This window comes from Gasterosteus aculeatus, chromosome 3, assembly GCF_964276395.1.
Source record: "Gasterosteus aculeatus chromosome 3, fGasAcu3.hap1.1, whole genome shotgun sequence".
Classification (NCBI taxonomy): domain Eukaryota; kingdom Metazoa; phylum Chordata; class Actinopteri; order Perciformes; family Gasterosteidae; genus Gasterosteus; species Gasterosteus aculeatus.
Window position 1 is genome coordinate 9,480,612 of NC_135690.1, and position 27,476 is coordinate 9,508,087.

General features: G+C 44.0%; 4 protein-coding genes and 2 long non-coding RNA genes across 10 annotated transcripts; 4 read left to right on the forward strand and 2 right to left on the reverse strand.

The window, feature by feature from the left end:
• Positions 1–180: 180 nt before the first annotated feature.
• On the reverse strand, positions 181–1,312 carry LOC120816160 (uncharacterized). The gene is made up of 2 exons (XR_005711806.2): positions 961–1,312; positions 181–438 (listed from the first exon to the last, which is right to left on the reverse strand). It is a non-coding gene; the product is annotated as an uncharacterized LOC120816160 (long non-coding RNA).
• Positions 907–6,075, forward strand: crsp7 (cofactor required for Sp1 transcriptional activation, subunit 7). The gene is made up of 3 exons (XM_040171554.2): positions 907–1,339; positions 2,335–2,409; positions 2,492–6,075. The coding sequence occupies exons 1-3, from the start codon at positions 1,268–1,270 to the stop codon at positions 4,208–4,210; spliced, it is 1,866 nt and encodes a 621-aa protein (XP_040027488.2). The 5' UTR covers positions 907–1,267; the 3' UTR covers positions 4,211–6,075.
• A 709-nt stretch (positions 6,076–6,784) lies between these two features.
• LOC120816161 (uncharacterized) lies at positions 6,785–9,319 on the reverse strand. Its single transcript, XR_005711807.2, has 2 exons — positions 8,752–9,319; positions 6,785–7,869 (listed from the first exon to the last, which is right to left on the reverse strand). It is a non-coding gene; the product is annotated as an uncharacterized LOC120816161 (long non-coding RNA).
• Positions 8,357–13,345, forward strand: cnn2 (calponin 2). Its single transcript, XM_040171560.2, has 7 exons — positions 8,357–8,631; positions 10,595–10,716; positions 10,794–10,860; positions 11,123–11,260; positions 11,344–11,460; positions 11,956–12,102; positions 12,214–13,345. Exons 1-7 carry the CDS (start codon positions 8,578–8,580, stop codon positions 12,517–12,519), a joined length of 951 nt encoding a protein of 316 aa, XP_040027494.1. The 5' UTR covers positions 8,357–8,577; the 3' UTR covers positions 12,520–13,345.
• A 1,113-nt stretch (positions 13,346–14,458) lies between these two features.
• On the forward strand, positions 14,459–16,508 carry rps15 (ribosomal protein S15). The gene is made up of 4 exons (XM_040170784.2): positions 14,459–14,591; positions 14,989–15,074; positions 15,481–15,715; positions 16,347–16,508. The coding sequence occupies exons 1-4, from the start codon at positions 14,589–14,591 to the stop codon at positions 16,458–16,460; spliced, it is 438 nt and encodes a 145-aa protein (XP_040026718.1). The 5' UTR covers positions 14,459–14,588; the 3' UTR covers positions 16,461–16,508.
• Positions 16,509–16,880: 372 nt separating this feature from the next.
• On the forward strand, positions 16,881–27,186 carry LOC120815803 (dipeptidyl peptidase 9). 5 transcript variants are annotated; one of them, XM_078099069.1, is made up of 21 exons: positions 16,881–17,150; positions 18,364–18,454; positions 18,612–18,850; positions 19,041–19,153; positions 19,574–19,747; positions 20,090–20,261; positions 20,437–20,547; positions 20,741–20,873; positions 20,992–21,049; positions 21,142–21,242; positions 21,851–22,028; positions 22,132–22,291; positions 22,399–22,478; positions 22,951–23,103; positions 23,293–23,428; positions 24,053–24,198; positions 24,338–24,484; positions 24,616–24,768; positions 25,204–25,346; positions 25,854–25,965; positions 26,132–27,186. In XM_078099069.1, exons 2-21 carry the CDS (start codon positions 18,399–18,401, stop codon positions 26,222–26,224), a joined length of 2,658 nt encoding a protein of 885 aa, XP_077955195.1. In that variant the 5' UTR covers positions 16,881–17,150; positions 18,364–18,398; the 3' UTR covers positions 26,225–27,186. The 5 variants fall into 5 exon arrangements, with proteins under 5 accessions (XP_077955195.1, XP_040026713.2, XP_077955196.1 ...); XM_040170779.2 differs by having other exon boundaries at positions 20,741–20,869; positions 20,988–21,049; XM_078099070.1 differs by having other exon boundaries at positions 20,093–20,261.
• Positions 27,187–27,476: the final 290 nt, after the last annotated feature.

Genomic DNA, 27,476 nt, shown 5'->3' on the forward strand with positions numbered 1-27,476 from the left:
CCCCATAATTGGCATAACTCAGACGTTCACCCACTCACAGCATCACGCCCAGCATTACTGAGTTGAAACTGGACATTTTGCATGTGGGATGGGTATGACAAAAGTCATAACAAAAATAAATGAATGCAGGATTCCTGTCTTTTCTACACATATCAGGGATCATGATTATATTCCAAAAGCTTTTATTTATTGGCCTTTATTTATTACAACAGAATCCTGAAATGGGTTTCCCTTTATTGCTTTATTGGCAGAACTCATAAAGCCAACGACAACCTCAGCTAATAAGATGACAAATTAATTCTTCAGTGTCTCAAATTGAAAGGCCCTCAAGTGGCTCAATATTGTCTTTTATCCAATCTGGTCCAGTGATGCAGCATCTTCTCTTTCAACTGTTATTTCCTGTACTGAAACTGAATACCTCCATCTGCTGGTGGAATGCTGCAATATAAAGTCACCAATATTGATCAATTATTATAACCTGCGTGTGGTGGTAAAAACAATGTCATATCACACGTTGATTTGAATGTCCGCCTAGAATGTAACCATATGGTTACACAATGTGATAATATGTATGTACAATGGCCAAAAGAGATCACTCGTGAGCCACCAACTGATTGATGAACAGTGTTTGATGAGTGTTGCTATTTCTCTTGAGTTTGGCATGTGGTTTTTATACCCGTTGTTCGGTTGAGACCTGAAATGGTTAGTCGAGGCATTGATCGTTAACCACAATTTGCATGATTTAAGAATCGTGTAAGAGGTGTATCAAGCAAAATATTCAATTAAAACCTTGGTTTTAGGACTTTTGATCTGAATAAATAACTCGTTTGAAAATGTGTGATGGACACAGTGTATAAAACCGCTGGTGCAGCTGGCATCGACAAAGCCTCCGTGGGGTGCACGTGGTGGGAATGCCCTGGTGCACAGGTAAACGCCAGGGATGTTTGCTTGGTTACGTACCGACGTCAAAGCGCGCACATCGTATCCCAGCATGCAGCAGGAGGCCGTTGAGAGATCCAGCAGCTGGTAGTGAGTTGCTCGAGCAGCCAGCAGGGAGCAACCAACGATCAACACGGAGCGCACACATTTCCCTCTCCATGTGAGAAAAACCTGAGCCGTCTACCGTCTACAGGCGACTGGAGGGAGAAAAAAATATGCCGTTCGGACGCCGGACGTGTTCCCTCCGCGGCCTTTGAGTCATCGTTGTGAGCAGGTTCTCGTTTCGGAGGATTCCTCCCTCCATCCTCCGGATCGCACCGAACAGGCAATGACAACGGTCGCGGCTACCCCGCAGCAGATGAGGGACCGGCTGCTGCAGGCCATCGACAGTCACAGCAATGTGAGTGAAGCTAGCCGGCTAGCAAGCTACGGGTAGCTTGTTTACCTGAACTCTTGTCAAACTACTCGATGCGGTTATAACATTAGCTGTGAAATAACTGTTACGTTGTTTTGAAAAAAATGCGTGGTTTTCTGTTTTGGGTTGGCACTGACCGGTCGAGTGATTGCGAAAGGTGGAAGAAGCCACACGACTTGACAGCTTGCAAGCTAACTTAGCCGAAGCGCTCCCTCGGTCAGACATCAATCCGGCGTTAGCTGGTGTAGCATGTTAGCTGTTAGCCGTAACGCTAAATGGGATTTAGAGTATGGCTTAAAAGAATATCATGTATACGTGTGCCTTACGCGTTACTCTTAAATGATCGGCGTTTCCTGCTAATTGGTTGGGTATTTGGTTGTAGACCGTCTCCCTTTACTGTGTCGGTACGGAATAGTGGGAAGTAGCTAAGCAACTCTTAGCTCAAATAGCTATGTTACGTTTTAGGAAATAGTCGGAGCCTTCCTTCGCAAAGTAGCTAGCCTAAATGCTAGCGGTAGCCAATTTAGCTAACGAATATCTACCGACACTGAACCGCTCGTAGACGTTTTGACAGAACGTGAAACTTGCTCCAATTAAAGGTATATCTATCGTTGCTTCAAGCTTTTGCTGTAATGTTACGCTTTTAAATGTTGCAATAATCAAGTTCCTTTTGGAGTTGACACCTTGCCATCGTTACTTTTTAACGTGGATTTGAAGCATACAGGGAAGCTAATATTTCCTAAGCTAACTTGCACCCACACGTTGCATGCTGGATTCAATAGCGATAATAGTCTTAACGTTAACACATTACTTTGTAAACCATGTGGGTATCAATTATTCGCGTTGTCTTTATCGGGACTGTGAATCACATACTCATCTACACTGTTAATGTCGATATTAAGTGAAAACTAAACATTTGCTTTCGTCAATCAACTGTGCATGTGAAGTAATATCAACATTTCTATGTGTTCTCCCTGCAGATATGCAATATGGTGGCTGTATTGGAGGTAATCTCCTTTCTTGAAAAGTATCCTATCACCAAAGAAGCACTTGAGGTAAGACCGCTGATTACATGTGAACTATGTTGAATTCTAATACTGAATTTGTTTCTAACTTTCAAGCCTTTTTTGTATATAGGAAACTCGACTGGGAAAACTGATCAATGATGTAAGGAAGAAGACCAAGAATGAAGATCTTGCCAAGCGCTCTAAGAAGCTCTTACGGACATGGCAAAAGCTGATTGAACCTGGGCCAGCTGTTGCTGCCAGTGCCCCCGGCTCCACCAATGGCAGTTCTCATCCCTGCAGAACCGATGCCTCTCCTCCTGACATTTTGGTGTCCGGGAAGGGAGTCCCTGAAGTCAAAATCAGGAACGACGTTCACAACACATACTCGCCAAAAGCCGAGAAATCAAGCAGCCGCAAACGACGAGCGGATCCCAGGGACAGTGGAGTGCACTTACTGGAAAAGATCTCCAAGATGTCTTCGTTTGACGTCTCGGTTTCCCCACCACCCACCAATGGGATTGCAGGCAGTCCTGATGTTGTGCCTGACCAGCAGGTCACCTCGTCTCCTGACAAATCTCGCCTAGAGCACCTTGATAACGATAAAATCAATAGAATTCCGGTAAATGCTGTCAAGCCTCGTCCTAGCTCCCCCGGAGTGGCCAAACTACCTAGCACTTCCTCTATGATTAAGGTTGCTGTGATGCAGCAACAGACCAGATTGGATGAAGGAGGTGGGGGGGGTTATTACAAAGCCAAAAGTCCCCGTGGCCTCACTTCCAGTCCAAGGACCGTGAAGCAAGAAACCATTAAACAACGCTCATCAACATTTGGACCAAAAGGAACACCTACCCCAAGCCCTTCATCCATGGACTCTCCTTTGTCTTTGTCTCAGCCTGTATCCTCCCCAACCCAAGCTGCATCTGCTGACAAGCTGCCCAACTCTTCTCATAGGTCTTCGATGCACTGGACCAGTTCGTCAGAAGTGCCCTCATATTGTTCACCACAAGACATATCTTCAACACTGGAATCCCCGTCAGTCTCCCCTTTGCCCTCTCGACCACAACACAACTCAGAATTACACAGACCAACTTCTGAGGGGGCCATGCCTGTGTCTGATGACCCAGACGGGACTCCAGTTCCCCACTCGGAGCATAAAAAGAGGAAGTACAGGCCAAGGGACTACTCTGTCAACCTGGATGGCCAGAAAATAGAGGACACATCTAAACCTGTGCGGTTAAAAGAGCGCAGATTAACATTTGATCCTGTCACAGGTCAGATCAAACCTCTGGTACACAGAGAGCCTTCTCAAACAGAGGACGCCTCCACTCCTGACCTTGCGGAGTCTAGGCAGAGAACTGAAAGCACTGTACAACAGCCCGCTGCTCCGATCCTATTCCCAGTCCCGGTCCAAACCCCAACCCCAACCCCAGCCCCGGTCCCAGGTCCTAGCCCTAATCCTTTCCTTCAAACAAACTGGAAGGAACTGTCCAGAAATGAAATCATCCAGTCCTACTTGAACCTTCAGAGTAATGTGCTGACCTCTTCTGGGGTCCAGGCCCCTAGTGCACACTTTTTCATGTCACAGTATCTGAAAAGGGAAGAACAGGAGATCAAGGACTCCCGGAAGAGGCATGTTCTGCAGACGGACGGTGCAGTAGAGGATTTACCGGGTTTGAGTCGGGAGGTGACAGACGAGGACCTGGACAGGGTTCAGACACAGCACTGGCCCGGTGTGAACGGTTGTCATGACACCGAGGGCGCCTGGTATGATTGGACAGAGTGCATATCGTTGGACCCGCATGGGGATGAAAGCAAATTGAACATCCTGCCATATGTTTGCCTAGACTGAGAGGGTTCGGAAAGGTTGCCGTCTTTTTCCACGCCTATCCTTGTCTCCCCAAAGAGACAAGATACTTTGTGATTTTGTTTGTCCACTGTGTGTTTGGCAAAAGCCAGGCCCGCTAAACTCCCCTCCCATTGCCTCATGTTTCTGTGATGATCTAAATTACATTTTGGTTTCAAAAGAGTTGAGATTAAAATATTGGTTAAGTTTGTAATACCAAGGGCTGTTTCTATTTTATTTTTCAAGCTGAAAGCCACAGGAATGACTCGGCCCTAGTTGCAGTGTGCTGATCCGAACACTGAAGAGGACGGAATTATCCTAGATGATGTGAATTTGATGTTCTATCTCAATTTCAGTCTCACTGGGAGGATGCGGTTTCTTTTTTCGTTTTTTTTTTTTTCCTTTTTAGACCTGTCTAGTTATGTGGAGTTGCGTATGAGGAAACGCCGGAGTTTAGCTGTCCTGTCCACACCGCCACGTCAGTGCCCAGTAAGGTGTTGATAGAGTTCATCTAGCACAGGTAGAGCCAAACATGTCCAAGAGTATAACATCCTGGATCATATTGGGAAGTTACAATAAGCTTTATGTGAGATATAAAGAGTAAATTATAAATTTGTTTTGTATACATCTATTTATTTTGACCAGCTCATTCATGGGACGCTCAGAAACCTTTAGATCTGTTATTAGTTTTAGTTTTTCCTGTTTGCGCCACAATGCTGTCAGTTTAATCTTCAATGTTATAGGAGCATACAGATGTTTCTAGCATGGTCCGTCTTTAAGGGGGAGGCCGATGCATTTGGTCCTTAACATTCCATACGCTCTCAACACACAGCTCCTTTTATGCCTATGCAATATCAGCGCTAGGCAAGCAATGTATTTAGAACAGTGATTTGGTTTCAAAATGGTGCAGTGTTAATTTAAAATGAATATCTCAAATTTCTGCGCACATTTTCCCCCAAGCTTTCGATATTTTGTGTCAAAACAAATGGTACTGATCAATAATTGGATTCAGAGAGAAAATCATGTTTATATTTGTATACTGGGACTTGCGTTTGGATACCGTTTGCCTTCTGGTTTACCACAATGCTTTAGCGAGTTTAACAGCCTTCGTGAATGTACGGCAGTGAGACCTCTTATGCACCGGTTCGTAAGTGGACAACTTGTATGTGAACCTCTTGTTTCCTTACTGACTGAATTCAAATGTGAGTAGTGACTGACGCTCCCCCAATCTTAGTGGCCAAAGTTAATTCAGAGCTTAAGACCCATTAAAGGTTTTTGCAGCTGTTTTGGGGAGTTTTATAAAACCTTTAGGATGCCGTTTGAGGAGCATTTCTTTTTGCTTCCCTTTTCCACTACAATCAAACCAAACATGGGAGGAGGGAGAAAGCGTTCTGCATCTGATGCTTTTGGCATTTTCCATGAACCATCTAATACTTTTTGATTTCCCTTGTCATAATCCTCAGTCACTACCCATCTTTCTCACATGACTTAAGTTAAGATTGGCTTCTGCGCAGCCGCCGTCTTTTCATTCTTTCAGTCATCCCTACCAATGTGCCTTGGTAAATGGTAAATCTGGATTTGCTTCTGCATAAATCACGCCTGTCCGTGGAGCTTTGAGTTGCGGGAATTGCAAGTCCCAGGATCAGTATGACGCTGGTATATGCACCGTTTCTGTTACTTTTTGTACCCGCTGATCCAGAGAGTGAAGCTGCCGACCATGAAAAACTGCACAACGGCGCAGCTGGCAATAAAGGAAAAGTGCTGCAACCGGTTGATAAGAATCTGTTTTCTGGAGTTTTGACTGGGGCGTCTTTATTTGTTCGGTGTTTAACATCTCTCCATTGTTTGAAAATAAAATGATCTAAATCTTCAGCTCGGTCGTGGGTCTTTCACGCTGCCGTTGCCCCATTGAAACTAAAGGGTCAGTCTGAGCTTTGCTACTTCTGCTTTTTTTTTTCTTTTTTCCCTTCTGTTTTTTAAACCGTACTTGAAGTTTCGTTACGCTGTAATTGCACAGTTCATCCACGTGGAGACGCACAAGATCCATTTTCTTGTTTGCGTCGGTGTGGCCGTGTAACTTCCGTTTAGTGGGAACCTATTGTATCAGACTTGAATTTTTTCAGGGTCCACAAACAATATATGGCTCTTATTTTAAGTGAAATAATCATACTTTACATTTAGCAATACATTAATGGGGCAGTGTGTGAAAAAGGAAGTGACTTTTGTGTATTAGTCAGATATTGCGAATGGAGTCTCGGTGGTCTCCGGTGTATCATAACTACGTCACTCCGTGCCGTGATTCTGTGCGCTGACGGCATCACATTGCAGGTATGAGGATTAGTAACTGCCCCACCTGGTTGGTGACTTCTCAAACTCTGAATCAGCCGTCTGCACACCTGTATGATGTAATCTGCTGCCGCAGGTATCCTCATAATCACAGCTGTAGTGAGACTGAGGAGAGACACCTGGCCTCGCGTCATTATTTGTTTTAACAAAAACAACGATGCGTCTTGTCTCGTTAAGTGGAAGTTGTGCAATTCCAACAAATCAAAATGATGTCATGATTGGTTGATGTTGGGGTTTATTTTCCTTATGTATTAATTGTCAAATGATTTTCTTGCTGACTAAATTGTTTTGCCTTTAAGATTTTAAAGTATAGCTTTATATGACGTCTTCATCTTATTTTTCTTTTCTATCCAACACCACAAAACCCAAATATATCACACATTATCCTATGATAAGAAATTGCTGATTGATTTTCCATCAATTAATCAAATAATTTTAATTTTGGTAAATTATACACGGCACACTTCTTTCGGCAGTTTGAGCCTAAAAAATGCTTTTCTGTTCTGAGCACTTTGTAATCGATGCAGCTATGTGTGCGTCATGCTTTCAGTGGTTAATTCTAGGTTAATTTTCAGCATGAAACCTCCCACTCAGAAACTCTCCAACATGCTTTGCTTTAATTAATTCAGGTCTCAGAAAAGTACGCGGACCGTCGAACCAGAGTAGCTGGAACGAAGGTCATTTCTAAGGTAACCAGCTGCAAGTTTGTGAGCCAATGTGAATGGCTGTGTCTTTACACCAAAGGTCCAATGGTCCATAACTAGATTACGCCTCGTCTGCGAAAACAACCTGGAATGTGGTTCAGTGTGTGGGCCTCCTTTGAGAAAAAATATGTGTTGATGAAACTCCTTCAATGAAGTGATTTTCATACTGTTTTCTCTTTGAACAATCTGGCATTGTTTACAAAAACAGCTCGATGTTGCAGACCAGACTCTCAGTTCTCTGTGAGACCAACGTTCAGTCCAGGTAAATTACGCACTGGCATTGGTATGCAAAGAAGGAAGCAATACTGCACAAGGAACTGTTTCGATTCAGACATTATAGAGCCGTTCTAAAAACAGCCCTGGCGTGTGAAGCTGTTTAAGCTGCAAGCTGGATCTATTATCTTCAACCTCATATCACCGACATTACGTCAGCCCAGTAGCTTATAAACTACTTATTTTTTCTTCTTCTGTTCGACAGTGAGTCAAAAGACTGCGACAATTGGTCTCGTCCGCTGAGTGTCTGGTATGCAGGGAGGAGTCCGGCGGATCACTCCCACCATTCAGGAATTTGGGAAGTTTCCTTCCATATATGGAGTTTTTGATGTCAATCGCGATCTAAGGAGGAGAAGGGAAAGGTGGAGTTTAGAATTGATCAACGAAGCACACAAGCGAAGAGTATACAGGAAAAACAAGACGTGTCGTTTCTATCTACTTCCGGGATTGACGAAATTTGTTATGTGCTGTAAATTATTATGCAGTTGTGGTTGTTGGAAAATCCTGCTTCTACATCCTACACAACAAAAAATAGTAAATACATTATGTAAGCATACCTACCAGAAGAAAACTATCACTTGCAAGTCGTGAAGTGTACAATTCACCAAACCCTTCAATCAGCAATGGCAAAATTAAGAGATTCCATACAATACATATAAACAAAATAACCGACAGTCATGTTGAGCAATTTAATGATATATAAGCCTTATATTGCTATTCAGTGCTAGCATAAGATAGAAAGTTGACTATCAAATAGACTTGAGGGGCTGCACCCAATCATTGAGCCTGCTCTAATTCCGCCGTATTCGCGCGCTGCCGGTCCTCTGGTGATCTATGAGCAGCGAACTATCTTGACTCTTGAGTCGACGCTCTTTGATCGAAACCGTGGGATCGCTCTAATTGGCGGCCGTTAAAAAGAGAGGAAGTATTTAGTTCACGTCGAGGTCTCATTGGCAGAGAAAGTCACAGATCGTTCGGTGCTGTTTATAATCTGGTAGCGGTCTACTTTTTAAAGTTTTTAAACACAGAAAACTCGCAACTCAATTGACAATGTCTTTTAACAAGGGTCCTTCCTTCGGATTATCAGCGGAAATAAAAAACAAGGTAGGTGTTAAATATTATTTTATCCCAAATGTTACAGTAAGTAAGCAGCACTGAACTTCATCACCCAAAAGTTAACGTGAGTCACTCATCGTGCTCTTTCCTTCGCGAGTCCGGAGTCACCTGGCATCCATTTTGATGTGCGGGCCAATGTCACTTATTCAGACGGAAAGGCCGCCCGAAAAACCCGTTTAGCGATGTGAAAGTCTCCTCTTTTTAAACGGAATAAACCGGCTTTTAAACTTTCACAACTCCCCTCCACTTTCGAGGTGTATGTTCTTGAATAGTTTTAAGTCTTAAAACGAGGATACACGTTGGGCGTTGTCCCTCCTGGCAAAAGAAATGTCGTTGTGGCAACAAAGAAAAAAGTGATCCCCGCTTCCAGCGTTTTCTGCGGCGGGTTCGCCATTAGTCCGGAGTTTGAATGTCAACTTCTCCTGTTGTTATTTTTGACTGTATACAGTTTCCTACTTCCTCTCTTGTGGGAAGGTGCGCTGCTTCTCTTAATAAAACATTTTCTTCACTCATTCACGTCAGCGTAGGATATTCTTTGCTTTTCTCCTTTCTTTCCCCTTCATTCCGAAATAAATCCCTTGCTTTGACTAAAACGGCCACCGACCGACCTCCAGTGTGCCGCCGCCCCCTCTGCGGCCGTGTGGCTCTCTGAGTGCGGCCTTGTTTATTTTGACCTGCCTGCGCACCCGGAGCCACTTAAAATACCTCGACCGATGCCGGAGATTAGTTTCCTTTACAGTTCCAACAGGGAAACTTCTTTCTTTTCCACATGTTTAAGCTCAATACGCACATTGCTTCTACTTTATTCATAGTCATGCGCAAGGAAACTGACATCTCTTCGGTATTTGCTTGCACCTTTTTGCAAAAAAAAAAGTAGATAATTCCCGTTTCAGAAATGGAACATTTTTCTATAATTTTTTTCCAAGGAAAAAACATGACTTGTCATTCCTCGTATGAGAAAGTGTCCTGGTCCCCCTCGTCAAATCAGCGTTTTGACTCCCTGATGTCCTTGAGATGAGGATGATGATTATGTGGTATTTCCTGTCATCGGATCGTATAGTCACTGAAATGTGACGTAAACAGTTCGTAGAACCCTTCTGCCCCTAGTTTCACTTTTGCATCCACAGAATGCATGTTTAATAAATAAAATAAGTTTCCTGTTTGAATACAGGCCTCTGCTAATTATTCATTCATTGGCTCAATGTATTTTTCTGCTTCATTTCAACCAGTCCAACAACTGTGGCAAACTCCTTCTGTTCAGCTTGACTCTTTGTGGGTAGTCTCTCTTTTTTCCGAAGGGGATAATAACTGAAGGAAAAAATGTAATTAGAAGCTTAAAAGTAGAAGCAGCTGTAAGCAGAGTGCAGCCAGCTTCCATGTGCGAGGAGACTTAAAGGCTGTGGTTCAGCTTCTCGTTGGCCTCGGGCCACTGAGAGAAATCGCAGATTGTCGGTTTGCACGAACTCAGTCAACACCTTTTTTATTTTTTAGAAATCTCTTATCCCCCTTTTTTTTGCTTATCATAAAATGTGCTTTTTTCTTTTTTTTTCTTGGGGTGTTAAAAGTCTTGAATGGCTTCTTTCAGAGAGGGGGGGACTTAGCACGTTAACAGTGATACCCTTCACAAGTATCACCCCCCCATTTTGAGCCACCACCTTCCTGTGCTTCACTGGTGAATTTATCAGCTCACCAGACCGGATATCTGCGCGTGCGTCACTATCAACATTTATTTATAAGGCCTAAAAAAATAAGAACAAATCCCCTTTTTTAGACGTAGCAAAGGGAACTTCATGGATGACTAATGAACCTGACCACATGACTCTTTAGAGGAGACAATACTAACATGTTGTGGAGGATACTCTAGTATCTTGTATGAATTTACGAATCACCTACTGGCTGTTATTGTTTCTTATGGCACATATGTGACCTTTTGACCTCTCCGCCCAACCAGATTGCGCAGAAGTATGACTCTCAGAAAGAGGACGAGCTGAGGGTTTGGATCGAAGAGCTCACAGGCGCATCCATCGGCTCCGACTTCCAGAAAGGCCTGAAGAGTGGAGTCATTTTATGCACGTAAGTGTTGTTCCTATTCTCATCTCCGGGGGTTTGGACGGTAAACTGAAGTGTTTTTTTTCTTCCCCTCCTCACAGCCTCATCAACCATCTTGCCCCAGGCTCTGTGAAAAAGATCAACCAATCGGCGCTGAACTGGCATCAGGTGCGTTGTGGTTGCATTGTATGCAGGAGGAGACTTGTTATGGGACGTTAACAAATGACTCCTTTCTGTACGGTTCTGTGTATTTTGTACTAGTTGCGACATGTGTTCACTGAATCCTGCCCGGTTACGGTTGAGCGGTTTTACAGCTACGAGCTGGCTTCTCTTGAATGAGCGAAATCGCTCCACGATCTAATCACACCACCACCATCATTCAAAGTGCTGCACCATGGGGTTGATTTTGTTTAAATCTGTGTGTTTGTAGCTGGAGAATTTGACTAACTTCATCAAAGCCGCCACGAACTTTGGCCTGAAGCCTCACGACAACTTTGAAGCCAACGACCTGTTTGAGAACGGCAACATGACGCAGGTCCAGACGTCTCTGCTCGCCCTCGCTAGCATGGTGAGTCCTCTGGCAATCGTGGTGGGAGCGACCATTTCCTCTCACCTGAACCCACCGTGACACCATCCACGCTTTCCCCTCAGGCCAAGACCCGCGGCTGCCACTCCCGGGTGGACATCGGGGTGAAGTACGCCGACAAGCAGGAGAGGATGTTTGATGAAGAGAAGATGAAGGCTGGCCAGTGTGTCATTGGCCTTCAGGTGAGTTGTTTTTATTATTTATGGGTATTTTAAGTTTTAAAGGTCTTTTAACCGATCACTTTCCTTCATTGAAACCACTTCTCATCCATTTACCATCTCAAGAAGGACAAATGGTGTCACATGACCAACATTGATGCGGGTTGCCAATAAAAGCAAAACATATTTGACGCGACAAATATAATATATAATTTTTTTTCAACCAGGAGAAACTGCTGCATTATGGTCATTAAATAGATATTTTTTGTGAAAGCCACTGAACCTGTCGCTGCTTCAGAATGAGAAACTCTCAGCACAACATTTGAGCAAAGAGTAGTCTCAGCCGACTGGAACTTTAAAGTTTCTGTTCTCTCAGTGTCATAATTACGAAAGTGTCCCTCACATCCTTGTTGCTGTTGTGCAACATTTTACAGCTTGTTTGTTATTGTAAGTGCATTGAACCCTGCTGCTGGTATAAAGTCTAATAAACCACGTTTCTTGTGCTGGTTCTGTCTTCAGATGGGGACCAACAAGTGCGCCAGCCAGGCAGGAATGAACGCATACGGCACCAGGAGGCACTTGTATGACCCCAAAGTTCAAATCCAGCCACCCATGGACAACACCACCATCAGCCTGCAGATGGGGACCAACAAGGGGGCAAGCCAGGTACGAATCACAATTTCGAGACGTGTGTTTGTAATGTGTGTGTGTGTGTGTGTGTGTGTGTATTCTCGTGATCCTTATTTTCTTTGTCCCTCTCTGCCTCCTCCACCACAGGCCGGGATGACGGCTCCTGGGACGAGACGTGCCATTTATGACCAGAAGCTGGGCACAGACAAGTGTGACAACAGCACCATGTCCCTGCAGATGGGCTACAGCCAGGGAGCCAACCAGAGCGGACAGAACTTCGGCTTGGGTCGGCAGATCTATGACGCCAAGTACTGCCCCAAAGCGGGAGAGGTTGCGGAGGATCAAAACGGGGCAGGAGTCGTACCTGACTATATCCCGGATTTCCAAGACGAGGGTTACCAAGGTTACCAGGAAGAAGAGCAGGTGTACAGAGAAGAGGGGACTGATTACTAGAAGGAATGACGGATGTCTGTCCACACGAGGAAAGTCCCGCAGAGAGGGAACCCTCGGGCGTGTTTTTTTTAATTAGAAATTGTTTTGTCATCGCTAGTTGTGCGAAACAATTTTACACATATCATGATGGACTGTAGTTCTGTTTTTGTTATTTAAAGTGACCACAAAAGCCAATATTTTTGGCATGGCTAGTTTTTCTATCCCAGGGATTGTTATAAATGTTCCAAAGCCCTAGTATTCTCCTCTCCTTTTTTATTTTACTGACTCATTACTTGCATAAAAGGAGATGCATTACTTTTTGTGACCGTAGGGAGTTTTTTATTTTTATTTTTTTTATCGACACCTGCATGTTTTTATCTAATCGCTGTATGTATATGATTCCTGTGAATAATAACGTAAACCGTTACTTCAGTATCCTCTTCATCCCCTCAGTATTAGTCCTTGACTTACAGTAGTGAGCCCTTTTGTTTGTTCAGAAGGATGAGGGAACACTTATTTTGTCTTACTCGCTACTTTAAAAACAAATGTTTTTTTAATGGAGGAAATATTTCCTTTGTTTGCATAACCAGTTCAACTGTCGTTAAGATCTGTTGTTGGACTGAAGATGGTGGGGGAAGGGGGTTAAAATAACACGCGCGTAGTCTTCAACATTCCAAGCAAGAATACTGGATTATTTTTCTCTTGAGTGTCTTAAATATTGGTTGAAATGCAAACCAATCACACCATTATGTGATCACTTTGGGATTTGAACGGGGTTGTTTTGTAACTTGACTGGTATTTTTTTTTTTTTATGTGACTATGGTGTAATAAAGCTGTGTATTCCTTATTGTGTGTGTGTGTGTGTGTGTTACACTGCTGGGCACAAAAGTCAGATTTATTCACTCCGTCTGCAACAGCTGGTCGTGGTTTGGCGTATCAGTTGGTAGCTGTGCAGAATATAAAAAATGATAACGGAGATGACAAAACATGTTAATACAACTCAAAACCAACGTCCGTCCATAAGTTGCTGCGTGACGCTGTGCTGATAGTAGGACGTTGGTTTAGAGGGGGTACTTGCAGCTATTGTGTCTCATTTAAATTTCAAGTGTCCGGGTTTTGAGAAATGTGTCGGGGACAAGAACAAAATAATCCCTCTTCACTTCGTAAATGGGAAGACTGAGGATCTGTTGATGCCCCCAAAGCTCTTTGAATGCCTCGATACCAAAACGTTCCTATTGGACCAAACCAGATCAGCTGTTCAGCTTCACTCTAGTTGATTAAAACCTGCTATACGGTGAAGCTGGAGGCACTTTCTTTTAAAGCAAAGGGTAACCGATTGGAAAATGTGCCATGGTTATAAAAATACTCCCAAACTGCTATACAAGTGAGGATAAAACCTTACAATGTTCGTACCAGTACATGTGGTTTGAGAACCATTTGCTGTGTATTGTTATGAATACAATGTATATTTTCTCAATTAAAATACTTGAGTAAGATTTCAGTGATTTATATCAATTCGTCACAGTGGTGGAATAAGTACCAACAATATCCAGACTCATTCAAAATCTGTAAAGATGGATAATCAGAAAAACTTTCTTCATTTTTAAAATGTATTGATCTAGTTTTTTATATAGTGACTGTGGGAAATGCCTCTTTAGTGGAGATGATCATTGTACACCATTTAAATCAATAACAATATAGTATAAGTATAAAGTAGCACCAAATGGAAATACCAAAGAAATAAATTGTAAGCTATGTAAGTATAGTTCTAGAAGTTCTTCCATGGTGAAGTTTAAGTATAAAGTAGCATCAAATGGAAATACCAAAGAAAAGTAGATATAAATTATAAGCTTTATAAGTAGTGGTTCTTTCTTTCTTACATTAGTAAACTACACGTCTCTTCAATTTGTCCTCCTTCCTCTTGATATGTAGAATAAACGCAGTACTTTTCTCGATAAGATACGACAGCACCACCTGCTGTTCGTGGTGTGGACTGACGCCGGAAAACACCACCGGATGTTTGCCTGAAATCTCGCGATATCAGGCCTAACGAGAATTCTAACCGTTCTTTTCTCCCGGAACCAGGCAAGATGGTAGGTGTAAAACGAACAGTGAAACTTTACGAAATACAATCTAGATGCATCTGACGCCTAACGCAACTAATGGGGGTGGCTGGCTGTGTCGTCCGACAGTTACACGCGCTCACTCGCCGTTTGGTTTAGAATCGTTGCTCAGAGAGAATGATAAATATGTGTTTAAAGGCACTGTTTAGCGTGAGCTATTAGCGGCTATAGCTAAGCTAACCCGGTGGTTCTACGTCTAGTCCAGTAAATTAATATCACATGATTCCCATGTTATTGTAGGTTCGAGCGAGACTTTACATGCGCTGTCGTCGAAGTTAATTAGTGACAATTGACGTTGACTCCTGTCGACTTAAATTGTCTAACTGCGCGCTGAATGCTTATGCGGGATAATGTGTCTCTCCTTCAGGCAGATACCGAGATCAAGAAGAAGCGTACCTTCAGGAAGTTCACCTATAGGGGTGTGGACCTGGACCAGCTTCTGGACATGTCCTAGTAAGTGAATCACTACTGCGCCAGAGCACACCATGCAGTCCACATAGAGCCGTTTCCTAATTCAATTAGCACTAAACTTTCTCGGCTCGTCCGTGTAAATCCGTTGTTGACGTCACACGCACAGCCTCCTAAAGGATGAGCTGTTGTCATTCAGACATGAGAATCGAGAGATTTCTGGTCCATCACTCTAAGGTGATGTGCATAACTGGTAAGCGCTTTCCTGTGCTGATTGGACGTTACACAGACACGGAACTTATTCCATAACCAGCCTGATGCACAGGCTGAACCTGAAGTGAATGTGAGATGACCTAATTCAAACTGCTCTCGCCACTACATTGTTCATGCTCAAATATTTCCAAGGAATTCCAGGGTTCTCATCAACAGTGCTGTCCTGTCTCCCTGCTAGTGAGCAGCTGATGCAGCTCTACTGTGCCCGCCAGAGGAGGAGGCTGAACCGCGGCCTACGCCGCAAGCAGCAGTCTCTGCTGAAGCGCCTCCGCAAGGCAAAGAAAGAGGCTCCCCCCATGGAGAAACCTGAGGTGGTCAAGACCCATCTGAGGGACATGGTCATCCTGCCTGAGATGGTTGGGTCCATGGTCGGCGTGTACAACGGCAAGACTTTCAACCAGGTTGAAATCAAGGTGAGGCGGCGATGGTAGGGTGTATGGATCTTTGTCACAACTCAAAGCACAAATGCTTGCAGTTGGTCCCATTGTGAAGTGCTTTGTTACAGTTCCTTGTAGATGTTGTTCTGTCCCTGCCTGCAAACCACTGTCCACCATTAAGTCAGGTTTATGTTGGTTTGTCTAGGTTTTCTGGAGGTGAGTCCCCCCCCCCCCCCCCCCCCCCCTATTATTTTTTTTACGCGATGGTCTCTTGGCGGACAATATCGTCTACCATATAGATTGCAATGCCCTCTTGAGACAGAGGACTATATATAAACAATACATGACTGACACAAAATTTGCAGTGTGTAGAATGTAAACTACCTATAATTATTAATGTGGTAACATTAGTTTTTAAAGAGGCTGGATGTGACAAAATAACACTGCTGATGAAACGTGGGTTCAGGAAAAAAAAAATGTGTACACCGAGCCCCAGCTCCTCCAGTCAAATAGATTAATCAAAGCATGTCGTTTTTTAATATATTTGAAGTATTCAACACTGCCCCTTCAGACCTCAGATTATGTACAGTAACTACATTACTCTACATGCAAGGTTTTCAGTGTGTGCATGCTTGTATCTTGTTACTAACATGTCTCTTCTCCGCAGCCCGAGATGTGCGGTCATTACTTGGGCGAGTTCTCCATCACCTACAAGCCAGTCAAGCACGGTCGCCCCGGTATTGGAGCTACACACTCTTCTCGGTTCATCCCGCTGAAGTAGAATGGCTGTATTCTTTGTATAAATAAAAAAACTGGTTGTGCCACAGAACTGTTTGTTTTGATTTCTTCAGCAAACATTTTTGAAACTCAAACTCATTGCTTGTGTATATGTTATGATGGTTTGAGCTTCTGTCTTTTGAAGCAGTCTCGATGAACAATATTGGTGGCTTCAAGATGATGAATAAATTACACAATGTAGGAAGCCTTAATATCATGGTGGTTTTAACTCATTTGGGCTTTGTTTATAGATTTGTGTTCATAATGAAACCCAACACTGAACTAATGCGTTTGTTCACATGCTGACATGTTTATCATGACTGGTTGGGTACCTTATGCCATTTAAGCGTTTTTTTCTCAACTCTTAATTTCAAGAGTTTTAAAATATATGCTGGGTAACGGTACAGTCGTATCCGCCGTTTCTCGTAGGAAATCTAATCTGGGTAACTAACAGGGCTGCCACATGCAGCGCAGCACTGATTACCACCGACGCTTCCTCGGCGCGGCGGTGCGGCCCTGAAAGAGTACCGGTGTGAACTCATCAGAACTAAGGTTCCGCCACTCGCTCTTTCAGCTACATTTTTTGTGTGGCCGCTCTGGGCCATGGATTCAACCTCTAGCCGTAGCACAATCTTTTTATTTTCACCCAGCTAATAAAATCCAGAACCTGATTAAAGAAACAGTGGCCAGATTGGTAAGTAATCTTCTTAATTTACATTGGTTCTGTTGGAGCGGGCAGCCAAGTGTCTGTTTTTTTACACAAAACCGGCTGCCGTTGGTTAGCTGCTCGCTAGCTTCCGGCTAGCTAGCTAACGGGAGTTAGCTTCAACAGCTAAACTGACAGAAGATGTCTGTCATGTCAAAACGTTACGTTAGCTAATGTAGATTTTTTTAGTAGACAGTGAGTCTACTGCAATTTAACTACAGGCTGGGTTTTCCACAATTTACTGCCAAATACAACTGACGTTAGCATCGTTTCAAATGTAAAAAACAAACAAATGTACCGGTGTTTTTCCCCGGACTGGGTAGTTGAAATCCGAGAACAAAGCTCTATTGTAGGCTTGCTGACGATAACTGATCACATTAACGGGGCATGGTGTTTTCATATTTCACCTAAATTCTTACCTACTCTTAAAATATGATTGTTGAGTAACCCGCATAGACAAAATGGGGCCGTTCCGTGTAAGTCCGGGAGTTGCAGGCGTAACGTTAATTCTTTCCATTTCCCATATTTGACACCGTCACACGGGGGCCAAGTTAAGGAGACGTTTGCTGTGCAGCGGATTTTGATGATTTTAGCAAAATACAATGAGCCAGATGTTCAGATTTGCTGATCATTTCGGTTTAACTCATCCATCATCCCTTTCCAAATACAGATTCCCCTAGTAGGTACCAGGTGGCGGGTTAACCTGTGATACTGTTATTGTTCAGCTGGTGAGGCATCACGCTCACGCATTTAAAGCATATGGGTTTTCCCACTACTGTTTGCTTCATACTAATCGTTTAACCAAAACAGAAGGGTTACCGGAAGGAACGGGGTATTCCCGGTCCTTCATCCGCAGTGGTCGGAGAAATATCCCGCCGACGTATTTGAGATTTAATAGGAATTATGAAGTGTCGCTCTGGTCTGGAGCATCTTATGGCTCCAATGCTTCGGAGTCAATATTCTTTAAGGTCTTCATGACTGATTTTTGTTTTCCTCTCTTGTTCTTGAGGCACATTGTCTTGTAGTTTCAAGGATGATGCAACGGTGAAGAACGGTTCCCCATTCATGGATGTCAACATTAGACAAACTGCCGCAAATGAGAAAGAAATGTCCCTACCTAGTGCCATTAGGAGTTTTTGCCCATGTTCACTATGATCGTTTCCAATATTTAAATGATCTTAGTACTGTATTTTCTTCATAGGTTACGATATTGGAGTGAGGCGTGTTGCCCGGTGAATGCATAGAGTCAAGAAGGTAAAACTTTGTGAAAATACAGAGGGTCTCTGGAAAAGGTACAGTACAAGTGTCATGTTATCTCCTAAAACTGCTTCGATGTTTAGGAAGATTGATGATTAAAGAATCTAACCAATTCCATTAGAAGATCTCTGAAGTGCCGGCCTGTCCAGTTTCCTGCACCTCTCACCGCTTCTTCCTCGTGTGTACGTCCAGCTGTGTGACCGTGGGAATGACGGCTGTGGACGGCCTTTCGGACAGCACAGAGGTGGTTGAGATGGAGGATATCCCGTCTCAGTTCTTCGTGGAGAAGCACTCTTGGGAGGGCCTCCGTGACATTATCCACTGTAGCAGGAAGTACTCTGGCATGATCGCCAACAAGGCTCCCCACGATTTCCAGTTTGTGCAGAAGAAGGATGAGAATGGACTCTACTCCCACCGCTTGTACTACCTCGGTAAGTTGATTCAGCTTCTACTCCTTTTGTGCTCTTTTTTTTTTTTTCTGCCTGACCCCATTAATATTCTACCCGCTCCAGGCAGCAGAATATGATCGCCAAAAAGAAATCACTGTGTCAAATTTCTTCTTTTCCAGTTACCACCAGTTGTTGTTGTTGTTGAAATAGTTTCTTTCTATGCGCTCACTAGGAATGCCTTATGGAAGCAGAGAGAACTCATTACTCTACTCGGAAATACCCAAGAAGATCCGAAAAGAGGCCCTGTTGGTGTTGTCGTGGAAACAGATGCTGGATCACTTTCAGGTGAACCCTACTCTTCCTGGCTGTGCAGTGCCAGTATCAAAGATACAAACACTTTGAGGTAGCAGTCCCCGAGGGTGTGGCGAAATCAATTCTCTAGTAGTAAACTTAGATGGGGCTAATCAATGGTATGAACCAGGGGTCCCCACACTTTTAATTGACAAAGTCATGGCAGGCTATCTACCAGCACGGCCGCTGCGATTGATCGTTCTATCACAATCAAGCTATTGTGCACCCCTGGTATAAACCATGACAGGAATGCCTGCTCTCTACGGCCATTGTGTGTTTGTTTGATCTGGGGTGATGGGTTAGTTGAATGTGGTTCTGTTAGCTGTATTTCCCATTAATGATGCTGCTGTCCAAACACGACAATGTATTCACCGACCAAACGTCTCTACTTTATCTGATGCCGTGTTGTCTAAGGCCACGCCGCACCAGGGGGCCTACTCTCGAGAGGAGGAGTTGCTGAGGGAGCGCAAACGTCTCGGAGCCTTTGGTATCACATCCTATGACTACCATGCGCAGACAGGCCTGTTCCTCTTTCAGGCCAGCAATAGCCTCTTCTACTGTCAGGACGGAGGCAGCAATGGCTTCATAGTGAGTACATTCCACGGGGAAGCTGTAAGATGTATATTTATAATAATTGTGATATACATGTTGAATCTGTATTACTGCTGTTCTGCTAGTCGTATATCATTCATCATGCAATGCAAGTGATGTTATGGGAGGAAAGATCATCATAAGACTGTTGCAGAAATACCAAATACGATTTGAGGCACCTTTGAACCGACCGTGTCTGTGTACATGCATTCGTGTTTTTTTGGTTTCAATTAGTGGTCCACTTTAAGGTGTAGGTGTTAGACTGGGATATTGATAGAGGATCATTTTCCTCACATCAGACAGTTTGCCTTAAACTGATGTTGTGTATGTTGCTTTTAGCAGTCAGCTCCTGTAAAGCCCATGGAGATCAAGACCCAGTGCTCTGGGACCCGCATGGACCCCAAGATCTGCCCCGGAGACCCCGACTTCATGGCCTTCATCAACAATAACGACCTGTGGATCGCCCACATTAAGACTGGCGAGGAAAGGAGGCTCACTTACTGCCACAAAGGTCTGCAGGCAGTTAAATGTCCCGCAATAACTTTCTTGAATATCCTCTTTAAATTATAATCGCGTTGTCAATCACAGAAATGATTATATATATAATATTTTAATCATCTCATAATGGATGTAAAGAAAATAACATTCAGATGCCTTTTCCCAAATGCATTTCTTTTTTTCCCCAGGGGTGGATAATGTAAAGGAGGACCCCAAGTCTGCAGGTGTAGCAACATTTGTCATCCAAGAAGAGTTTGACCGTTTCACAGGTTACTGGTGGAGTCCCTCCGCAGTTGAAGGTATTTTCTATGCCTTTTTAAAAAAAATCTAAAAATGTTTTTACGATTACATGCAGATTAATATTAACGGTATAGCTTTACCTCCATTTTTAAGATTACCGGTAGTTCACTTTGGATTTCCATACACTATTTTCTGTAGACCCTCAAATACGCAGTTTAGAAATAAGTGTCTGTTTTTTTATGCCCCTGTCAGATTCTAACGGAGGGAAAACGGTGTACCTTCTGTATGAAGAGGTGGATGAGACGGAAGTAGAGATTATTCATGTGCCATCTCCAGCACTGGAGGAGCGTAAAGCGGACGCATATAGATACCCGCGTACAGGTCAGTGCGGCCTCCTCTGTGCACACACACACACACACACACACACACAGGCTTGGAGCAGAGAAACGTAAAAGAGATCTCCTATTATTTTACATTTCCCTTACGTTCTTACTTTCAGGTAGCAAAAATCCCCAAGCTACCCTCAAACTGGCAGAGATCAAGACAGACCACCAAGGAAGAGTAAGTCTTTCACTACCCGCCCTTTTGTCTTTTTCGCCCCTCCAAAACGATACTAAAGTGATCCTAACGTGTCCTTGTGGTTGTACCTGCAGATTGTGAGCACACAAGATAAAGAACTGGTTGTTCCCTTCACCTCCTTGTTTCCTGGGACGGAATACATCGCCAGAGTAGGATGGACGAGTGACGGCAAATAGTGAGTGTTACGGTCAATGGATCTGTTGGCTCAATGATGCCGTTTTTCTCTGAATAATCCACCAAGGGTATACAACCTGGTGTCGGGATTAACGTTGTGACACAAACCGGGATACACAGCGGCTGCAGCGGTTTAGAAATTTGAACCAAAGTGTCCGTTGTGTACGTTGGTCCCCGCCTGGCTGCTCAGGAGACTTTGTGTGTGGATTGATTCACCTGATGTAGAAATAAGCGCAAATTCAGCAAGAAGCAGATTGAGTCGCGTCACGTTATGTAGATCACTGGGAGGATACATGTTTGAAACGCTCCTCCAAACGCACTATACTTAATCATTTTCTGTATTTTGGTGTTTTCATTTCAGAGCTGTCAGTTTGCTAGCCCTCTAGTGACCCGTTTCTTTAGGGTTTGTAGTCTAATACATGAGTGACTCGTATGTGGAAAGAAAGGATTTTGTCTGGCTTTGAGTTTTGAGCTCTGCTGTTAAAATGAAATAAAAAAGGAACATACCTTGGTGCATTGTTTTTTGTGCTAAACTGAATGTGCGCTGAACCCCGTCTCTTACACTCGGGCACCACCTGAACTGGCTCATGTTTCTGATTTTCCCTCTAGTGGCTGGGCGGTGCTGCTGGACCGCAGTCAGAGAAAACTACAGCTGGTCCTGCTGCCTCCGGCCCTCTTCATCCCCGTCACGGATGACCCGGCTCAGAGGCGGGAGAGTGTGGAAGCGGTGCCCAGTGACACGCAGCCATACATCATCCATGAAGAGACTACAGACGTCTGGATTAATGTAGGTCTTTCCACGCAATACACTGTTTTATTACCCTAAAAAAGTGTCCAATTCCTATGATCGTGAAGGGCTCAGTAACGGACTGTTCTTCTCTTTTGTGCAGGTTCATGATATATTCTATCCTTTTATTCAAACGGCAGAAGATGAGTTTACTTTCATTTGGGTGAACGAGTCTAAAACCGGTTTCAGCCATCTGTATAAAATCACATCGCTGTTACAACCGGGCTGCCGCCGTTGGACGGAGGACTACCACCACATCGAGGGTAAAAGACTAGTACATGCCCCTCCATTTATTTGAAATGTTCCTGTAAAAATGATCATGGTTCCACGTGTCATGATGCATGATGTTTGTATTACCTGTTTTCACCAGGAGACTTCAAATGTGCAATCAAGGAGGAGTTTACACTGACCAGCGGAGAATGGGAAGTGCTGGCCAGACATGGTTCTAAGGTTAGACAAAGTCTATCTGGTTAGAATATATGCATCCACACACAACAGATATGCTGACATTCATATACCCAGAAATAATTTGGACATTTAAGCACATACATACATAGTATTGTGTTTGCTTTGTACACCAGCTCATTGACTTTGACATTAAACAATGAGCTGCAATTAGAGGGTGTTTTCATCTACAGATGTTAAAGGGCTTGTACTTAACATTATTGGCTGCATTGTCCAAAAATACTAAATTGTTCATTCAGTTTGAATAGGATCACCAACAGCACTATCAAATACAAAAGGCACCAAGTTAACCTCTTGTCATGTTTAAATCTGTATTTAAACCCAGTGTGGTGAACTCAGCTGTTTGATGATTTGTCAGCGGGACATCATCTCTTGATCATACCAGTCAGGAAGATGCCCGGCCCTCACTGCTGTTGTTGATTAACTGTCCTTTTAATTGTTTCTCCTTTTGTTGTAGATTTGGGTGAATGAGGCATCAAAGTTGGTGTACTTCCAGGGCACCAGAGACACGCCTCTTGAGCACCACCTCTACGTGGTCAGCTACGACTCGCCTGGAGATGTCGTCCGACTAACCAAGCCTGGCTTCTCTCATAGCTGCTCTGTTAGTCAGGTAAACAGTTTTATATCACTACAGAGAATAGAACTAAATCCCAATGACTACAGAGGTAAAACTTTTTATACATCACATCCTTGTAGTATGTGGTCTTGCATTGCCTCCCTCCCTCCATCGGCGTTTCATTTCCTTCTTTGTCAGCTCTATTTTTGGAAAAAAAACAAACTCTTCCCTCTTATTCTGCAGAACTTTGACTTTTTCGTCAGCCACTACAGTAACGTGAGTACGCCTCCGTGTGTTCACGTCTACAAACTGACCTGCTCAGAAGGTGATCCACTACACATGGTACCTGAATTCTGGGCCAGCATGATGGAGTCACCAGGTAAACCGGATGTGATGTAGCAACCGGCATACTTTAGTCTGTGCTATTATTTTTGGAAGAATCAAGCCGAGTCTGTAGAGGAAAGGTGAGGTCTGGCTCACATTATGTTGGAGGGCAGTCAGTTCGATCCACAGTTGCGTCCTCCAGACAGCCATCAGATAATCTGGTGCACGGCCACTTTCGTCATCAAGTGCGGTTTGTGTTTATGATTCATTAAAAGTAGCAGGAGTCAGAAGCTAATTCTGTTTACAGGTGTTTTCCCGCTTTAGTAGAAGTTCAGGGGTCAGAGAGTGACTGGAAGTTGGAGGTCATTTTCAATGAAAGCCGGCAACATGAAGCTATAAATTGACTCTCAACACATTTCATTGCGCATCCAACTACAAATCAAAGTTTATCTGCTCTCGCTCAAATAATCTGTTGAAGCAACCAATTACTTGTTTTTGTTTCACCCTGTTTGCATCAAGTTGTTGGCCAGTGCGAAGTCTTGGGTTACTTCTACATTACTGACCTTCACCAACACGTTCTGTTGCTTAATGCGCTTGCTTTCAAAGTTCCACTAGGAGTTGATCCCTAATGGTTTGAGAACATGCAAACCTAATGAGCACGTGTTCGTATGTTTTCCAGGTTGCCCAGGAGATTACAACCCACCAGAGATTTTTGACTTTCCCGGGAAGTCGGGCTTCCAGCTGCACGGGATGGTGTATAAGCCTCACAACCTGCAGCCCGGCAGGAAACACCCGACGGTTCTCTTTGTGTATGGAGGCCCGCAGGTTCGTGGATACGCTTAGTTCAACGTGGGATTGGGAGGTTATCAAACGGTTGTGTTCACAAAATGTAGCTCACAAATGTAGTTCACAAAAAAACCCTAAAAACAAAACACGGACGACCACGCTTTGTTCGCGTGTACAGGTGCAGCTGGTGAACAACTCCTTCAAGGGGATGAAGTACCTCCGTCTGAACACGCTGGCGTCTCTGGGCTACGCCGTGGTCGTCATTGATGGGAGGGGTTCCTGTCAGAGGGGCCTGGAATTTGAAGGAGCACTGAAAAACAAAATGGTAATTCAAACGAATCGGCCCGAGGAAACAGTTCAAACTTTACATGGACTGTGTCACATTCTGTAAAAAAAGAGAAAGAAAAAAAATGCATATTTGCCAAGTTCTTTCACACTCGCACACTTTCTCTTCAGGGTCAGGTGGAGATCGAAGACCAGGTGGAGGGGCTGCAGTATGTGGCGGAGAAGTTTAAATTTGTCGACCTGAGCCGCGTTGCCATTCACGGCTGGTCCTACGGCGGTTTCCTCTCCCTCATGGGGCTCATTCAGCGCCCCAATGTCTTCAAGGTAAGGACGCTTCCGTCAGCCCTTCTTTTATCCTTAAAACAAACTCTTTCTGTCCGCGAGCATCCGCTGTTGTAGATGATAAAACTTACCTCAGTGATTAGTGATTAGTTTGAATCACTGCGGGATGCACTTATAACAGAATTCATTGCTTAATTCCCGAGGTGGGCTATCTCAGTTTGAACCAGTGATGTAATTGCGGCTGACGTCCACATGGTGTCTGTGTTGCTTAATGTGTTTGCTCATATTCTTTACTCGGTCCGTATATTTACATACTTACGTGAGCTGCAAGGATTAAAAGTTGCATATGCCAATCTTTTTTTTGTGTGTGCTAAATTCATATCCATCCACGGCCAAAAAGCTCCAAATATACTGAGGACATACTATAAAATGATGCAGTAAATCTAGGCGACCCTTTTCATTGTGCTTCCCTGTCAGTTGGCTATTGCAGGTGCCCCGGTGACGGTGTGGATGGCGTACGACACGGGCTACACAGAGCGCTACATGGATGTGCCTGAGAACAACCAGCAGGGCTACGAGGAGGGCTCTGTGGCTCTGCACGTGGACAAGCTGCCCAGCGAGTGAGTACACACACTTCTGCGCTATAAGTGGGTCTCGTCGTCACTAAAATGTGACTCGTGATCTTTGAGGGTTTGGAAGTGAAAACATGTCGATACTGCGAATCTGTGTCTCTCTCTTTCACGTTAGCACACGTTGGGGGTTTATTCCCTGCGTTGCCGAATTACAAACGACCCCGACAGCAGTTCTTAAAATGTACAAAGGTGCGGTTAAGGTTTTCAATGGCACGTTAAGTGTCAGTGCGCCTCAGTTGTAGGAGGGAATAAAAGCCAGAGGGCCTGACGAACGGCATGTTGGAGCACTGCCCTACGACGCTCGAGTGGAGCGAAGTCTCTGACGCCCTGCAGCTGCAGTATGTCACCGTTCTGTCAACTGTGAAGCTGTGAAGGCCTCTCCCCTTTTAAAAAACCTAAGGGAATAACAGTTGATGGATTATTGGGTGTGATGGTTGTCTTATTATTGCAAGCGAGCCCCATCGTATTGTGACCTTGTTTTCCTTCTCATCCCAGGCCCAACCGTTTGCTGATTCTACACGGATTCCTCGATGAGAACGTGCACTTTTTCCACACCAATTACCTGGTGTCACAGATAATCCGTGCTGGGAAGCCCTATCAGCTTCAGGTTGGCATCACAAGCCTTATACTAAACACATTTTTAAGTTTCCGAGTGAATACTTCTTAATAGGTGGACATAATTAACGGACGTTGCGTTTTATGCCAAATTGCATGATATCGTTCATTTATCACATATCAGCCTGTAATTTGGTTCCCGTTTTCAAATCTTTCAGGTATACCCCAACGAGCGACATAGTATCCGCTGCCCTGAGTCTGGAGAGCACTACGAGATAATGCTGCTGCACTTTCTACAACAATACCTCTGAAGTGAGACAACAGGGGAGAAGTGAAGTCTAGTTTTCCCCCCATCGGTCCTCCTCAACCCCCCCCCCAGCTCACCGGCCACCTTTACTCTCTGAAACCTCCGATCTCGAAGGCACCCTGCAGCCACCGTGTCCTTTGAACTAGTCACGTAACCTTTCCACTTAGCCTCCCTCTCTCTCGCTTGCTCGCACGTTGTTACTAGCTTGTTCACTCTGCCCACCCCCCCCGTGTACAGTCTTGGGTAGGGGTTACGAGCACAGAGATTTGGCGTCTCACCCTGAAAGCTGAACAAAGACAAGGATACATTTTAGCAGGCTGCGTCACATTGACTCATCGCTCACCCGCGTCCCCAACTCTGCAACCCTGATGGGTTTTTGCCCATCACTGAACCCCCCCCTCGTCCACCCTTGTCTCCGCGCCCCCCCCCCGTTTGGGTCACTTGAGTCAGTGGAAGGATTTACAGCTCTTGAATATGAAATGGAAGATACACACATATTCACAGACAAGAGCTCACACACTAGACGTTATTAACCTGCATACACTCACAAGCACACTCACAACTGCAATACTCCTACAAACGGAGTGAGAACCCAGTTTATGTAACGATGAAGAAAAGAGGAACACTGAGACTCTTCTTGTTTTAAGCGAGTGTTTAAAATAAAATATTTTATGGATTTTTATTCTTTTTTTATTTCTTTTTTTTATGCGTGCCGACATGAGATGGCCGTTCATTGGTAATTTTCTGCAGTTCTTTCCCCTCACATTACGTTTCTCCGAGATGTCTGCTTGCCTTCTTAAACACATAATTTATATTTGCCAAAATACCTCGTGACTCTTGATCATGCTGGTATGTCCTTTTTTTACTGCAATAAAGACAACAGGAGGGTGAGCACTGGAGTCTTACAACAGCTTTGTACCACCGGAATACAATTTGTACATGATAATGAATAAATGTATGAATCAATCACGTGCTCTCCTTTACTGCGGTTTTATTATTAGAGTAGCTACAAGTGATGTTGTCTGATTGCGGCTCGGTTGTTTTTTTCTCTTGTCGTGACACATGCTCGTGTTTTCTTTGATCCGAGAGATTAGATGAATTCCCCTCGGCATAAAGACCTGGCGCAAAGTCTTAGTACCAGTGAACCTTTGTCACAGCAAATGGGCGTGTTTTTTTTTCCAGAAATGTGCAACTTCCCTGACGAGAACTTTAATAGAATTTGGAGAACCAGTTAGTCAACATTTTTCTCTGCCGGT

Coding starts and splice junctions, on each gene's coding strand:
- crsp7 (XM_040171554.2), top strand. CDS start 1,268: ATGACAACGGTCGCGGCTACCCCGCAGCAGATGAGGGACCGGCTGCTG. Junction 1,340..2,334: donor CCATCGACAGTCACAGCAAT/GTGAGTGAAGCT, acceptor TTCTCCCTGCAG/ATATGCAATATGGTGGCTGT. Junction 2,410..2,491: donor TCACCAAAGAAGCACTTGAG/GTAAGACCGCTG, acceptor TTTTGTATATAG/GAAACTCGACTGGGAAAACT.
- cnn2 (XM_040171560.2), top strand. CDS start 8,578: ATGTCTTTTAACAAGGGTCCTTCCTTCGGATTATCAGCGGAAATAAAA. Junction 11,261..11,343: donor TGCTCGCCCTCGCTAGCATG/GTGAGTCCTCTG, acceptor CTTTCCCCTCAG/GCCAAGACCCGCGGCTGCCA. Junction 12,103..12,213: donor CCAACAAGGGGGCAAGCCAG/GTACGAATCACA, acceptor CCTCCACCACAG/GCCGGGATGACGGCTCCTGG.
- rps15 (XM_040170784.2), top strand. Junction 15,075..15,480: donor CAGCTTCTGGACATGTCCTA/GTAAGTGAATCA, acceptor TCTCCCTGCTAG/TGAGCAGCTGATGCAGCTCT. Junction 15,716..16,346: donor TCAACCAGGTTGAAATCAAG/GTGAGGCGGCGA, acceptor TCTTCTCCGCAG/CCCGAGATGTGCGGTCATTA.
- LOC120815803 (XM_078099069.1), top strand. CDS start 18,399: ATGCATAGAGTCAAGAAGGTAAAACTTTGTGAAAATACAGAGGGTCTC. Junction 20,262..20,436: donor GCTCACTTACTGCCACAAAG/GTCTGCAGGCAG, acceptor TTTTTTCCCCAG/GGGTGGATAATGTAAAGGAG. Junction 24,199..24,337: donor TTGTGTATGGAGGCCCGCAG/GTTCGTGGATAC, acceptor TCGCGTGTACAG/GTGCAGCTGGTGAACAACTC.